This window comes from Miscanthus floridulus, chromosome 5 (assembly GCF_019320115.1).
Source record: "Miscanthus floridulus cultivar M001 chromosome 5, ASM1932011v1, whole genome shotgun sequence".
NCBI lineage: Eukaryota > Viridiplantae > Streptophyta > Magnoliopsida > Poales > Poaceae > Miscanthus > Miscanthus floridulus.
Genome location: NC_089584.1, coordinates 36053989 through 36070020, shown reverse-complemented (window position 1 = coordinate 36070020; position 16032 = coordinate 36053989). Strand labels below are relative to the sequence as shown.

The following is a 16032-nucleotide window of genomic DNA, read 5'->3' as shown; positions in this document are numbered from 1 at the left end:
GACCCGAACGTCTTGTCTTGCCCTGTACCCATCATCATGAGAGAACGGGGAGAAGTTGCCAAGCAAGACGAAACTAGTCTTTAGACATCGAGCGGGGCGAGGTTCGTCCTCGATCGTCGGGCGAGGCGGAGACTAGTCCTTATCCCTTGGGCGAGACCGAGCCTGCCCCTCGGGGGTCGGGCGAGGCGAAGTCTATCCCTCTGCCCTCGGGTAAGGCGGAGCTGGCCCAAAGGCGCCGGGCGAGGAGGAGACTAGCCCTTAGCCCTCGGGCGAGGCGGAGCTGGTCCAAAGGCGTCGGGCGAGGCGGAGACTAGCCCTTAGCCCTCGGGCGAGGCGGAGCTGTCCCAAAGGCGTCGGGCGAGGCTGAGACTAGCTCTTAGCCCTCGGGCGAGGCGAGGCTGGCCCAAAGGCATCGGGCGAGGCGGAGACTAGCCCTTAGCCCTCGGGCGAGGCGGAGCTGTCCCAAAGACGTCGAGCGAGGCGGAGACTAGCCCTTAGCCCTTGGGCGAGGCGGGGCTGGCCCAAAGGCGTCGGGTGAGGCGGAACCAAACTCCCGTCATTCGGGCAAGGAACGTAGCGGCGCCCTTGTCCGTCCAGAAGTTTTTAACGTTCGATGGTTATTGGTTCCACCTTCTGGGGTACCCGGTATTAGGTTCCCGACATTGGTGCTACAGTAAACATGTCCTAATAACAGATTAATTAGGTTTAATAAATTCATCTCGTGAATTACTGAGAACTTATGTAATTTGTTTTATCATTACTATTTAAACACTCGATGTGACACTCCTACCTGACAATCATGAACTTTGCCCCTGTATTTATACACCCATAATTTAGTTAGCGCCAACCAGCAAGCCTCTTACGGCAATCTTTGCCTCAGAATCAAACATGCCGTCAGTTTTCGCGCATAGTGGGAGTACGGTGGGAACCGAAATGTGCACCCCCCCCACCCCGGTTTTGACCGCAATAGGTTTTGGTTGACCGTCCCTAGCAGACACGCGGCCAGGCGGGCCCACTCGTCCCCTCAGTGGCTTTCGCTTTCCATCCCTCCCTCCATTCTGTACAAATCTCCTCCACAGACGAAGAATCCTTCCAGTAGTATCCTCGACCGACGCTCCCATTCTTGGAGAGCAAGAAGAACAACGCGCAGTTCAAAAGCGAGACAAAGGGGGGAAGAAGGGGCGAGGCAGCAGCCAAACGAATCCCATCCCAGCGCCTGCCTCTCCTCTCCTTGCTAGCGCAGATCTAGCGATGGCGGCGGGCGGCGAGTCGGCGGTATGGGGGGAGGAGCCCGTGGCGCGGCGCCGGCCCAAGACCAAGATCGTCTGCACGCTCGGCCCGGCGTCGCGGTCCGTCGAGATGATCTCGCGCCTGCTGCGCGCCGGCATGTGCGTCGCGCGCTTCAACTTCTCCCACGGCTCCCACGAGTACCACCAGGAGACGCTCGACAACCTCCGCGCCGCCATGGAGCTCACCGGGATCCTCTGCGCCGTTATGCTCGACACCAAGGTCCGGTCCTTCCCCACCCTCGCACTCTCTTCCTTCTCAATCCTCGCGGCCTCGTGCTACGCTTCGCGATCTGTGATGTGATGATACGGTGTTGCTTCCTTGCTGTGCCGCCTGCTCCACTTAGGGTTTTTTTTTTGGTGGGGGGTTTCCATTTTGGTTCCTGTGACCGTTTCAGATCACAATTTCATTTCCCCTGGTCAACTTTTAGGGATCTGATGACGTTAGATGTGATCTCTACTTCCTTATCTCGGCGCCGACGTTCTTTTGGACGTTTCTGCCTACTGTTGCTTGTTCTTGATTCCTGGGGCGGAGATTCCGACCATTCGTGTTGCCCGAACCCGAAAAGCAACTGGCTGCTTGTGCCTGCTAGTACTTGCTTTAGCACGACAGGTTAATTTGGTTGCCAGCTGCCAACTGTGGACAATTGGCAATTACTTCAAATCTCTTAAGATTCTAGGCATTAGAGCAAGTATAATAGTAGGCGGGAAGCCGACTAAATGCTGAGATGGAGAAGAGAGGTGAGGAGAGAGAGGAGAAGCGGGCTGTAAGCTTACAGCCGGCTTGGGCACAAGAATCAAGAAAATCTGTGAAAAAGACAAGTGGATCATGTATTAACTGTAAAAAACTAACCACTATATGAGTGGGCTGAGAGAAGACTGCTTACAGCCAGCAAGCTATATTAGAGCAAGACTAATAATACAGCCGGCTTGCTGGCTGTAAGGTTTCTTGCAGCCTTCTCTCAGCCCACTCATATAGTAGTTGGCTCTTTACAGTTAATACATGGCCCACTTATCTCTCTCACAGACTTTCTTGGTTCTTGTGCCCAAGCCGGCTGTAAGCTTACAGCCCGCTTCTCCTCTCTCTCCTCCCCTCTCTCCTCCACCTCAGTATTTAGTCGGCTTACAGCCTGCTATTATACTTGCTCTTATTAGTCTTGCTCTTAGGCGTCCTCAATGATCGGCGAAATCGCCTAGCTGAGTCGGACAATATCTGACCTTGAGTGCTCAAAAGGATGAGAGAGAACACTCTCTAGCGACGAACAAATCGATTGCCGATTTCGCTTGCCTCGAGGCGGTGTGAGAGCGGAGAATCCGGCTAGTGCTCTGCATGCTGAGAGAGAAAATAAAATAGTATTTTTCTTTCTCTCTGTCTTCCAGGTCAGCCAGCGATTTCATTCACACCACTGTGGACGCCCTTAATGTCCAGCAACCAGCATGTCGCTTGGCTCACATGCGAATTTCGCAATAGGATGGAGTAACTCGTACTTTGGATTGTTGTTGTCCATTTCCATTCACCATTGGCTGTGGGCCTGTGGTCCTCATCCACGGCCACTTGTCCTTTCTATGTTTCATTCAGTCTTAACTGAATTTTGTTCTGTTCTGCTCTGTTTTTGACTTGGGCCTTGTTTAGTGGGAGGAAGTTGAAATTTGGGGCTACTGTAGCACTTTTGTTTTTATTTGGCAATTAGTGTTCAATCATGGACTAATTAGACTCAAAACGTTCGTCTCGCAATTTCCCACCAAACTGTGCAATTAGTTTTTTTTTTTCCGTCTACATTTAATGCTCCATGCACGGGCCGCAAACATTCGATGTGACAGGTACTGTAGCACTTTTTGGGAATTTGCGGTGGAACTAAACAAGGCCTTGGTTGCTAAAGTCTGGTAGTGTTACGGTAACTGCCTGAAAGTAAAGGACGTAGCCGGTGCAAAGAGCTCCCGCCATGTGCGGAGTCTGGGAAAAGGTGTCACTGGCAAGTCTTACCCTCGCCTGTGCAATACGAGGAGACCGCGACTTGAACCCGGGACTTTCCGGTCACAGGCGGTAAGACTCTACCGCTTGCACTAGGCCCGCCCTTTATAGTAACTGCTTGAAAGTGATAATGAAAAATGAACAATCACAATATTGTTTCGAGATGTTTTGATCTTTTATTAATTCAGATGATGGAAGAAAATGGAAATGTGATTAATCGATAAATGAAATGATGTTAGGAAAGGGGGAAATTCATAATTATTCCATACTTGGTCTTCTTTTTCTGCTTTTCTTTGTTTTTCCTGATATTCTTCTGTAATTTGTGAATTTTTTTAGTTATTTAAAGAGATAATTTAGTTATGGATGCACCGATGATTCAACTGTGCTCTATAAAATTTTCTACGCTAATTTAATTTTCTGACCATTCACAATGATATGAAATAAGCATCATATGAAACAAAACCATACTGATTCACAGAAAATGATTTAAGTCAATCTGTAGGTCTCAGTTTGCCATTATTTGATTTGGAATCTGGTACCATGGCCAAGGCTCTTGGCTATATCATTCAGTAATGGGCAATTTTCCAAAAGACAATACGGAATGAAGTTTTACTGTTTCTATATAAAAACAAACTTGTTCACTCAGTAATTCTTGTATAATTGCTCGCCATCTTTTATCTCTCAGATGGAAACATGCTTGTAAAATCAATTTAGGCTTTGTGATATAGAATCTTTTATAATGATAGCGAGTTAGTCACATGTTTGGTTGGTTAGTTTGCATTAGCTAGTCAAGCTATCATGAAGCACAAAAGGATGGTTTAGCTGGTGAGAAACTCAAACTGAACTTCCCCCAAATCTTGTGATCGAGACATCTGGGGGTGATTAAAATAGACAGCCTGTTTCTATCTTCAGTTGTGGTTTGTTAAGTTCTCTTGAGCTTGATGAAGGCATGTTGGTATCTTCGTTAATTTTCTTTTACACCCTATACTGTCCTATGCTTTCAACCTTGTAGCATCCATGAGTCAACCAAAACATCTCAATCCACCATCCATACTTGCTCCCCTATTCTACCCAATGACCACAACCATCAAGCCACACTGGATCTATGTGAGCAATCAATCATGGTCAGCAGGGCAGACAAACATATTAGTAATCACAATCAGTACGTAACCTGGCCTAGTCTTGTCAGGTATTATGTAGCTCCCTTTGTGTTTAGGTTACCTTGAGGGAAAATTTTCTGTTGTTTGTCATCTTGAGGGAAGACGACCTCAGCTAGTTGCCTGATTCCTACATGAAACCCGGAACAGATCAAACCTGCAAAACCTTGAGGTCTTATTTCGTATTTGTTATTCAGGCAGGGAAAATGGTAATAAATACAGCATATTGGTTGAAATTTGTACTGTAAATATCCTTTTGACCAATGTAAATAGCTGTCAACTAGTGAGACCCTTTGCTTGGTATCCTTACTGACACTTGTCATATTCTTTGCATTATTATTATCTTAGAACATCTGAGTATTGGCATACTGTTTGTCTATTCAGCCCTGAACTCAACCACACATCTGCAGCACCCAATTTATATCAATTTCAATCAGGCATAATATTAACCAAGTAATTTAGATGGGAAGAAATTTGTGTACTGACAGCATCTGAACTGAGTGCACATTACCTCCTATGACCAGCCAAGCAATCCCAACTTGCATTCCCTCATTCTGCTCCAACCAAATGGGATTTTATCCCATGCACTTATTCTAACAACCATTTAACCCTATTAGCTAGCCTGTAGCTTTGAACCCAAAATGTGCATCACGTCTTTACACTTTACAAACCTGACGTAGTACAACTCATAAAAGATTAAGCAGCACTTTTTGACTTTGCCTTAAATGTTATGTAATTACCCTCTACTGCTACTCAATGGATTTGTTTTACTCATCTTACTGGCTGTTACCGAGCGTTCGAACTTGATGGATTTGTGAAGTAAAGACTATGATCAAACTTGAGCCATGAACAGGACTGCGAATGTGTGTAGTGAGGGGCTGATTGGTTGGGACCTGCCAGGCAGCGATCGTGACCCCAGGCCGATGAAATTGTGCCTCAGGGAACCCTAAACCCTGTGCCAGGCAGGTTTCCTAGGAATCCCAAGCAACAGCCACTAGAAGTATCTATTCATGCCGAAATGTTTGCTTGTGTTCGGCTGTTTGCTATGATATGCCTCCCTATCAAATCTAAATTAGATCTGGATATGTCCTGATACATAAAAAGCGTCAGGATGTGCCATCCTTGTATTTGGAAGCTGAAAATTGCAGTATGCATGGCTGGGTAGTTTGAAATATAGTTTGTGGTCTTCCTTTCTTTCTTAGTTGGAATAGACATCTTGAAACTTCCTGCAAATAATCTGCACATTCTATTATGATATATTCAATAGTAATTTGCCATGTATGCACATCTTAGTGTAAGCAGTTTGACAATATGAAATGGAAACATGACTGCCATTTTTATATTTCATTAGCTGTTTGACTTATGGATTATCCCCTGTGTGTAGAAAAAGTACTGGAAACCTTTGCATAATTGTGCTATGCAAATGTATACTGGCCTCATATTCATTGCATGTACTGATATATATATTGCAGGGTCCAGAGATTCGAACTGGATTTTTGAAAGATGGGAAGCCTATTCAGTTGAAAAAAGGTCAAGAAATCACAATTTCCACAGACTACAGCATTAAGGGTGATGAGAAAATGATATCGATGAGCTACAAGAAGCTTGTGGATCTGAAGCCAGGCAGTGTGATATTGTGTGCTGATGGTACCATCACTCTTACTGTGCTTCACTCCGATAAAGAACAAGGCTTGGTTCGCTGCCGTTGTGAGAACACTTGGATGCTTGGTGAGAGGAAGAATGTTAATCTTCCAGGAGTTATTGTTGATCTCCCCACTCTCACAGACAAGGACAAGGAGGACATCCTTAAGTGGGGTGTTCCAAACAAGATTGACATGATTGCCTTGTCATTTGTTCGGAAGGGTTCAGATCTTGTGGAGGTTAGGAAGGTGCTTGGCGAGCATGCCAAGTCCATAATGCTGATGTCAAAGGTATGGTTATGGCATTCTCTTTTGGGCTTCAAGCTAGTAGATTTCCGAATTCAGGGTTATAATAATTGATTTGAATATGCAGGTTGAGAATCAAGAGGGAGTAGCTAACTTTGATGATATCCTGGCAAACTCTGATGCTTTTATGGTGGCAAGAGGTGATTTAGGGATGGAAATTCCTATAGAGAAGATTTTCTTTGCACAGAAGGTGATGATTTTCAAGTGCAATATTCAAGGCAAGCCTGTTGTGACTGCAACCCAGATGTTGGAATCTATGATCAAGTCTCCTCGCCCTACTCGGGCAGAAGCAACCGATGTTGCAAACGCAGTTCTTGATGGCACGGACTGTGTCATGCTCAGTGGTGAGACTGCTGCTGGGGCTTATCCAGAGCTGGCGGTGCAGACTATGGCCAAGATCTGCCTACAAGCAGAGTCTTGCGTAGACCATGCTGCTGTTTTCAAATCAATCATGGCTTCAGCTCCAATTCCAATGAGCCCATTGGAGAGCCTTGCATCATCAGCTGTCCGCACAGCAAACTCTGCCAAGGCAGCACTTATCTTAGTCCTGACCAGGGGAGGAACAACTGCTAGGCTTGTGGCCAAGTATAGGCCATCCATGCCGATTCTGTCCGTTGTGGTTCCTGAGCTGAAGACAGACTCGTTCGACTGGACCTGCAGCGACGAGGGGCCGGCAAGGCACAGCCTCATTGTGAGGGGTGTTATCCCAATGCTGAGTGCCGGCACTGCCAAGGCCTTCGACAGCGAAGCCACTGAAGAAGCTCTTGGTTTTGCCATTGAAAATGCGAAAGCGATGGGGCTATGCTACACCGGTGAGTCTGTTGTGGCCCTGCACCGTATCGGGACTGCATCTGTCATCAAGCTCCTGACTGTGAACTAGGGTCTAACCGAAGGGGGAGGCACACCATTTTGCTTGGCAGAATTTTTATGAGGCTGCTTACGCATATCAGCGGATCTGCAGCTTTTTTGTTGCCAAAGATACAGACGTTGGGTTCTGGTACACCTTGGTGTTACAAGGTTGTGGAATTTGTCATTTAGATGTAGCGATTTAAACAGTTATCAACTGCTATAGCTAATTAATTTGCAGCTGTGTTGCAACTGCCATCGCACTGAAAACTTTATGGTTGTTTCACATGCTTGATGGTTGATTTTATTTGGTTTGGCAAAAAAATTCTTGTTGGAGTTAGAACAATGATAAGTATTACGATTAGTTCATTACAGGGTTCAGCGAAATCAATTTATTACCTACCTAGTGTATTTGGACCTTTTGGAGTAGAAGAATGTTATTGAACGAACTGGTTCTTTGACAAAATCAAACAGACAACCTGTGTAGCTGAAACCTAACAGAAGCAAGTAGTTTTCAAGGGCAGTGTTTTGCAATGGTTTTATTTTTGTTTTGGCAAAAATAAGTTTTGATTATAAATGTGTTCATTAAGTTGGTAGACCCGTGATTAGCATCCTGCGGAAAACCAAAATTGACTAGCAAGACGATGATCAGCACCCAGTTCACGCAAGAGGCAAGTTCATACACTTGCCAATTTCTGTTCTTTTTACAACCATGATAACTGTATCAGAGAGAACATTACATGAGCCAAACTAGCACACTGAAAAAAGGCTCCAAATTTCCATGGCAGCAACCCGGCATGCTCCTGCTCCTTCCTATGTACATTGGCACCGATGGGCTCAAGCTGTCAACCAGCAGCAACCCGCAACCATCCATCCTTATATATTGGCATTGCATTATTGCTCAATTCTCCCAATGATGCGAACTGCTGCTGCCGCTACCGGAGGACTGCGCCGATGGCGAGAACAGGCTGTTGAGCCACTGTAAGGATGGTGGCAACCGTCTGCCGCTCTCTTCGGCTTCAGCTGGCTCGGCATTGCCTGGAGGAGGAGAGGTTGCCCTACCAGTACCATCACCACCGCCGTTGTCATTGCCTTCACGATCCGCATCGACACTGACAAAGCCACCGTCGCCGCTGTTGCATGAGCTCTTGTCGTCGGTGGCCGGCAGCTGGAACCGGCAGACAGGGCAGGAGCTGTGCATCTCGAGCCACGGCACGATGCAATTGGCGTGGAACCTGTGCCTGCAGGGCATCTCGCGGGCGCGCTCGCCGGGCGCGTAGTCCTCCAGGCAGACAGGGCAGCTGGCCGTGTCATCATCGTTGCCACTGGCGATCTCCACGGTCGGCATTGCCTCCACGGACTCCTTCTTGGCCGGCGGCGTTCCCTGCCGCCCCGCGTCGTTCTCGGCGAGCTGCTGCACCAGTGCGTCGAGGCTGGGGCCGAGGAAGTAGTCGCCCAGCGCCAAGCCATGCTCGCTGCCGCCGCCGCCAGCTGCGCCGATGAAGAGGCTCCGGCCGAAAGGGGTCAGCTGGTCGCCTTCGAGGGCGACGCCGGCAGCAGCCTCCAGTCGCTGCAGCTGGCGGTCCCGGAGCTCGTGCAGGAGCCACAGGAACGCGGTGACGCGCCGCCGGCGCAGCGAGAACTCGGGGTCGTTCCAGTCGTAGACGTCGCCGGCGGCCTCCTGCTGCCGCCGGTTGCGGCGGCGGCGGACGGAGCTGTCGACCGTGCTGAGGATAGCGTGCGCCCAGATGGAGCTCGGGCGGTCGGCGCCGCCGGGGTACACTTGAGCCACCGTGCCGTCACCGTCACCGTCACCATCACCGTCGTCGGTCGCGACCGCGGCCGCGGCCGCGCCGCGAGCGGTCTCCATCTCCTCGAGGAAGCCGCTGTGGCAGTGCGGGCACTTCATCTCCGCCTCTCCCTCCGCGGGGCTCACCACCGCGGCGCACATGTGGCACCAGTACCTCCCGGCGCCCGCCTGCTCCGCCATTGCTGCTGCGCTTCTCGCGCTGTCCCCCCGCCAATGCAGCTACACTAATTGTTTGTGGGGAGATTCAGCTGCGACAAACAAATCAACAACGAAAGATCAGTTTTTTGACGCTGCAATCCATCGTGGATGTGGATGATCTAATTACTCCCACTGAATGCAGGAATCATTTGGCACGGTAGATCGAATCATTTGCGTGCTCTTGTGATGGACAGATCAGACGCGGCTTCTTTGAAAGCTCGTAAATCAAAAGACAAGGACGCGGTGTTATTACTCAACTAGCAGTATTATCTACGCAGGAGCAAGGTCAACCACCATGCAAGGCAACCAACACACGATTCAATCAATCAGAAAAACAACATGGACAGGGCAACAGGGATGGATGGAACAATTTCGCAAGGTGAACAAGAAGAAACAAACAGAACAAAATACACATCAATCAAGTACCATGAAGAGAGAAAAATGCATCAATCATCGTTCCGCACAGACAGATGAATCCACAGGTAGCAGGCACACAAACTCCCAATCTGGCGCTAGGATACCAGTAGATAGAAGAAGAGATGGATCCATAAGCTGAATCTCAGCTTTGGATCGGTAGATGGGACGAGCAAAGGAAGGGGGAAAGCGTGAAACGAAGCAAGCAAAGCAACCAATCAATCACCTTGGGCGCAGCAGAGCAGGGCAGGGCAGAGCCGGGCGGGGGCAGGGCATGTGGGGGGAGGAAGGGGGAGCAGCGAGGCCAGAGGGGGCCGGCGGTCTCCGCCTGCTTTATATACTATTATCAATCTCCGCGGCCGCGGCGGCATCCTCCTCCGTGCATCGATTATGACCTCGCCCCGGCACACATGTTTGGGGCAGTGATTAGGAGGGGCCTGCCAGCTCAGTTATTGCGCTGGACTTCTAATTTTAAGCTTTCCCCACCTGATTTCCCCCCTCGCCCTCGAGCGCTCTCGCTCGGCTAAAAGTTCAGCGGTGGTGGCATTTCGCTTTCCGGACAGCCCAGAAAAAGAAGAAAATGCCTCGCTGATCATCACAGCATGTGGTGTGGTGATGGGTGCCACCTCAGCTAAAGATTTTTAAAATATATTATTTTCTTTTCTCCGGAAAAGGGATGATACAATATGGTATAGACAATCTCAGAGTTCTGATGTCAGTTCTTACTTCAGGTTACCATATGCTGCACTGACTGTTGCCATTTGATGTCAGCTCGTATTTCAGGGCCCAGTTCAGTTCCGAAATTTTTTGCAAAATGAGTACCGTAGCGTTTTCGTTGTTATTTAACAATTAGTGTCCAATCATAATCTAATTAGGCTTAAAAGATTCGTCTCGTGGATTTCGTCTAAACTGTGTAATTAGTTTTATTTTTTATTTATATTTAATGCTTCATGTATGCGTCCAAAGATTCGATGTGACGAAAAATCTTGAAAAATTTGGCAAAATGCAGTGGAACTAAACCGGGCCCAGGTTGGTTAGCCGCCTTGCTGGCGTGGGCCGGCAAAAATGGAGGACCTTTCGAACACAGCTGATCCTTGTGCATGCATCCAAAACTGTCCTGTTCAAAATTACAGTACGATTATTATCGAGTTAAATGTATCAGGGGTTCATAAACTTGTCATGGTGTAAAAATGTATTTACAGATCACCTAACTTGTTAAATGATGCATCGGAAGTCCATACTGCTGTGTCAGCGTTTTCTTTGCTTACGTGTCATTGCCAACATGGCATGTTTTTTTTTTTCATTTAACCCCTTACAACCAGAAACCAAGCACGTGTTGCCACCGTGGCCACGCCGCAGCAACCGGCGGCTAGCGCCGCCCATACGCGGTCGTCTGTCCTCGCACAACAACCTCAGCCGTGAAGCTGGGCCCGACGAGTCGAGCTCTCGGCTCGTCGGCACCGCGCACCCACTCAGGCCGCACCTGTCGAGCACGTCGTTCCCCTGCCTCGCCGCGACGTAGGTCCGCTGCAGCCGGTCGTACCGCTCACGCCGGTGGTTGCCCTCGCGCAGCCTCACGTCCAGGCTGTTGTCCCCGAGCACCGCACGCTCCACCCCCGCCCGCTCGGCGACGGCCGTGTCCAGGCTGTCGTACACCGCGTCGTAGTATCCCAGCGCCTCGTCGAAGCGCTTCCGGAAGGAGACGCCGCCATGGCTAGCCTCCTGCTCCGTGAGCACCATGACCTCGGGCGATAGCGCGCGTCGCCGACAGGAAGCTCGCCAGTGCCGGCGGCATTTGGAGCTGTGGAGTCGACAGCGGCGGCGAGACGAAGCCCAACGGCGTGGCGGGGCTGCTGTCGTCGTCGCTGCTGCCGCCGCACGCGCCGCCGCTCATCGGGTACGAGGTGGACGCCATATGCTGCAGCCGCAAGACGCTCGCCGTCCGGTTGAAGCGGTGGCCGGCGCTGAAGGTGCTCGCGGGGTCGGCGGCGGCGGCGAGGAGGCAGTGCAGCTGTAGCGTGCGGACGATCGCGCGTGCCTCATTGGACCTCAGCCCGAGGACGCCGTGCTCCTTGTAGGTCGTTGGGATCTAGTGCCTTGATCTGGCCGATGACGCGGTGCACTTGGAGTGGCACGTCGAGCTCCTCGGCCACGTCGGTCGCACGCCAACGGTGCGTTTGCAAGCCACAGGCCGCCCCTGTTCTTGCCAGCACGCCGCGCGCTCACCCTCGCCGTCCAGGCTTGCCGCGGCCCTGCCCCTGCCCTCGCAAAGTGGGAGGACGACGAGGCCCTGCGCCCCTGCCTCTGCCCCTCCCCTCGCAATCAAGAGTGGAGCCGTAGACATGACAGCGGACGGGAACATATACGGTGGCCGCCGTGGTGACCGTGCTCATCATCATCGTTGCCTTGAATTGAAGATGATGCTCCGTGTAATCAGACTCCGCAGCAGGCGAACAAGGTGGTGATCTCGCAGCTCAGCCTCCGTCGATCCGGAGAACCCAGCAGCCGCGGCCGCATGTACTTCCTCGATGTCGCCGCGTATGGGACAACACGACACCGACGCCCACGTCGAAGCCGGATGATGATTGCATCAACTTCAAGCCCCAGCTGGGCGGCGAGGCCGTGCTACAGCAAATGGTCTACTTCAACGCTTGATCTATACACGAGGCACGACGGTGGTTGTGGTGGTTCCTGCATGCCCATGGAGGCGCGGCGGGAGCGCGAACATGCACGGTGCGGGAGGTGGCCGGCGGCCGTGACGGGCTGACGACAGCAGACTGCGTTGTAGTATGCTGTTATTTTTTGTGTGCGGTGGCAGAGTTTGTCGTCCTCATGGCCATACGCGTGCCTACTATTGTCACTGAAGTTTGAGGCAAAGAGCAAGGGAAGGGGTACATTAATAAGAGAAGTGAGAATAGGAGGGTTTAAGTACAAAAATACATGTCACGTTGGCATGACACGTTAGCAAGAGTTGCACATATGGTTGCGATGGACCTGCGATCTACAATTTAATAAGTTCAGAGACCCAGAAATGCGTTTTTAAGTTTATGACCGAAGTAGCACCCCTTCACAAGTTCAGGCATCGCAGATGCATCTAACTCATTATTATATGAATTGATGGATATTAGTGTCACACTACTGATTCACGAATGTCCACGGATATCCGCATGCCTCGGAGTCCGTCTAAACGCGTTCATATATATATATATACTGTACGAACAAACTCCATTGACCAGATGGCACAATCAAAACGCACACCAAAAAAATTTGCTACTTTATAAAAACTCGGTCCACGATGGTTAGACAGCCCCGGGTATGTCGACTTAAGAAGAAGATCTTTTCACATAAATTGAAAAAACCCTTGGACCTATACACAACAACACCGCCGCTCCGTGAGATGAGCTGGCCATAGACCTGTGCTTTGGATGTGGGGCAGACGAGTGAGTTTTTTCTCCTTGGTCGCTGCGGCCGAAGCCACAAATAAAGAGTGAGTTCCTTGAGACTCGAACTTTGACATCTGACCACCCCAAGGGAGGTACTGAGCCTGCACTGACCACTCGGTCACGTAGGCCGTTCCCAATTTGCTACTTTATCTATAAGTCCAGCTAGGTTTAAAAGAAACCAAACCATTTTTTCTTTGATGTGAAAGTGTGTGGGTGGGGGTGGGGTGGGGTGGGGGGAATTGGGTTGGCGTCGGTCGCAGAAATTTTGAATTTATATTTTTTGTCGTATCTATGATTGAAAAGTAAACTAACTAACATGGTACACTTCAGGTTTGCTAGTATGCTCTATCTATCCGATTGCAAAGTGTTTTGCAATGTAGAGTCTATCTTATCAATCAGCCTACACTAATCTAGAAAAAGGTAAATACCACACAATGCATAATTTTTTAAACGAGGAAGTCAAGGGATGCGAAACTCCTAAAGATGAGAATTTTTCCATAGGTATTGATAGCCAAAATACAACTCTAATCCACATTGGAGTTCCAATCCTCCATCAAGGTACGCTTCCAGTCAAAGTGTTGAGCTCACCACAAAGACTTGTGCAACCAAGAAAAGTGTCATCAGTCACTAAGTCTCACTATTGTCACCCATCTCTTCTGGTCATCTTGGCGCCGTCAACTACGGAACTTCTCCACCAAGTTAAGGAAAGGGGTCTCCTTGGATCCCGTACACCAAGTCGCCACTGCTCCACACCAAGCTTGGAGGGTTGATGTCACTACACGGTCACCAAGATCTCAAGTGTTCTAGCTCACAAGACTACAAGGTTGTACAAGCCCAATCCCTCAAGCTCTTTACAAGGCATATCTCTCGTAAAGATGAATACTATTTGTCCTGTTCGTTTGGCTGATAAGCTATGGCTGAAAGCACTGTTGGTTGATTTATTATGAGAGAAAAATACTGTTCGTTGGCTGAAAAAGTACGGCTTATAAGCCAAGCGAATAGGGCGATTAAGTCCTAATTCACTACCTGAATTGTGATCAATATACACTTGAGGGTGTGGATGGAGTGTAAAAACACCTGCTATAGCTTCTATCACCCTTAAGGCACTACAACAACATCAGGAATTTGAGTAGGAACGCAGATACATAGCCCATGCATCATGGCTAGCCTTTGATTCAAATTCCACTTTTCCATGCACCATCAGACGCCCCGATGCTTTGCTTTTCCCTTCCGCTGGACCGCCCAATGCAGCTAGCATTAGATTTGAATGTTGGTTGGCAATTGCACACCAAATCATTCAGTGCTTCAATTTGACCTGGCCGGACCATACTGTGTGTAGAAACACACCGTGACATGCATATTGTATACCATTAGACAATCTGCTGGGTTGCTCCTCGTAGACCTTTGGATATGTCACTAAGCGATCCACTACTGGTCGGCTCCTCACTAGTGTCATAGGATTTAGCGTTCGGCAATAAATCAATGTTTTGCGCATAGGGAACCATAGGATTAACACATAGATTTATTTTGGTTTAGGTATGAGGCACCCTATGTCTAGTGGACAATAGCCTTCTCTATGTGCCATGCGCTCGGGTTACAAGGGTGTGTTATGTTGCTAAGAGCCAAGAACTCGAGGATTAGGGATTGCTACTATAGGGGGAACCTACCCCTCCTTATATAGTCCAATGGTAGGGCTTACATTGACCAATACTGATCGTATCTTTGTCGATTCCTAGTTTGTTACAAGAAAATAGGAGTCAGATTCAAATGGATCTTTACAGATTGCTTGGCTTCTAAGTATATCTAGTGCATCCCTTGTCCACCAAGTAGTCGAACTATGGCATCCGGTTTGTGCCTCCCATTCATCACGCTTGGCCTACCCTGCCCTAGTTGGGTTGTTATCCTTGCGGCAAAGGCACCGGGGGCCTACAATAATGACAACCGACAGATCATCTGGCAGGAAATAATGTTCCCTTGGGCTAGCTGCCTAGTCAACTATCTGGATACCTCTTGATAGTCCGGTGCTACAATGCTTATGACCGCCGAACCATCCGGTTGGATTATTTGCATAGGGCAGTCACCGTTGTGGTTGGCCAAACCATCACCCAATTGTCTGATGCATTGGATATATACGTGTTGCCCGACCATCTAGTGTGTGCCTACACAATTACTTCATTTTACTCTATTTCTTCATCGGTCTTCATGCTACTCGTTTCCATGCATCCCTAAGACCTATTAGAGCATATATAATACATCTTAACACACATGTTACCCCTGGTGATTGAGTTGTCATCTAAATCACCAAAACTATACATAATCATTAAGATGTGCACAATATCCTTACAATAGACAAATATGATATTGGCACAGCTAAACTCATTATGCAACATTCTTTTTATGATACAACTCTTTCTACATAAAACAATATATTTTTATAGATATTATTGGTCAAAGTATCACCTATTGGCAATAAAACACATTGATGGGTATGGTGTCCTAGGCCAAGTACCATGTCTAGCAAGAGCACATGCGTCACCTCTGCAAATGATAAGGGTTAATTAGATCCATTCCATTATAAATTTTTCAGTTTTGAAATATACATTCATTCCAATATAAGTTTCGCTGTTTTGAAATATGCCACTACAACAGAGATGTTGGCTGTGGATTCGTGGTGCTAGTCCAATACAAGAGGTGGACCCTGCCTGATGTGTGTTGAGTTGACGAGTACAACGTTAAGCCACATACGGGTTCGAAGGCAAGGTGGAGGCCTAGGTGGGATACCTGGCCATATTCATGAGGGCTGGGTCACTCGTTAAGGAAAGATTTGCTACCAAATTGGGGATCTTAATGCATTTTTTGTTTAATGATGGGTTTCATTGAAATTGAAGAATATCTTATAAGGATGAGATCATAACACTATCAATTTACAAAGTTGTTTGGAACCTTAACAGAGCACTGAA

At 48.6% G+C, this 16032-nt stretch overlaps 2 protein-coding genes across 2 annotated transcripts; one reads left to right on the top strand and one right to left on the bottom strand.

Annotated features, from left to right (window-relative positions):
• Positions 1-1090: 1090 nt before the first annotated feature.
• LOC136449831 (pyruvate kinase, cytosolic isozyme-like) lies at positions 1091-7465 on the top strand. The gene is made up of 3 exons (XM_066450025.1): positions 1091-1509; positions 5888-6346; positions 6429-7465. Exons 1-3 carry the CDS (start codon positions 1252-1254, stop codon positions 7239-7241), a joined length of 1530 nt encoding a protein of 509 aa, XP_066306122.1. The 5' UTR covers positions 1091-1251; the 3' UTR covers positions 7242-7465.
• A 392-nt stretch (positions 7466-7857) lies between these two features.
• LOC136449832 (E3 ubiquitin-protein ligase SIRP1-like) lies at positions 7858-10242 on the bottom strand. Its single transcript, XM_066450026.1, has 2 exons — positions 9856-10242; positions 7858-9265 (listed from the first exon to the last, which is right to left on the bottom strand). The coding sequence occupies exon 2, from the start codon at positions 9195-9197 to the stop codon at positions 8109-8111; it is 1089 nt and encodes a 362-aa protein (XP_066306123.1). The 5' UTR covers positions 9198-9265; positions 9856-10242; the 3' UTR covers positions 7858-8108.
• Positions 10243-16032: the final 5790 nt, after the last annotated feature.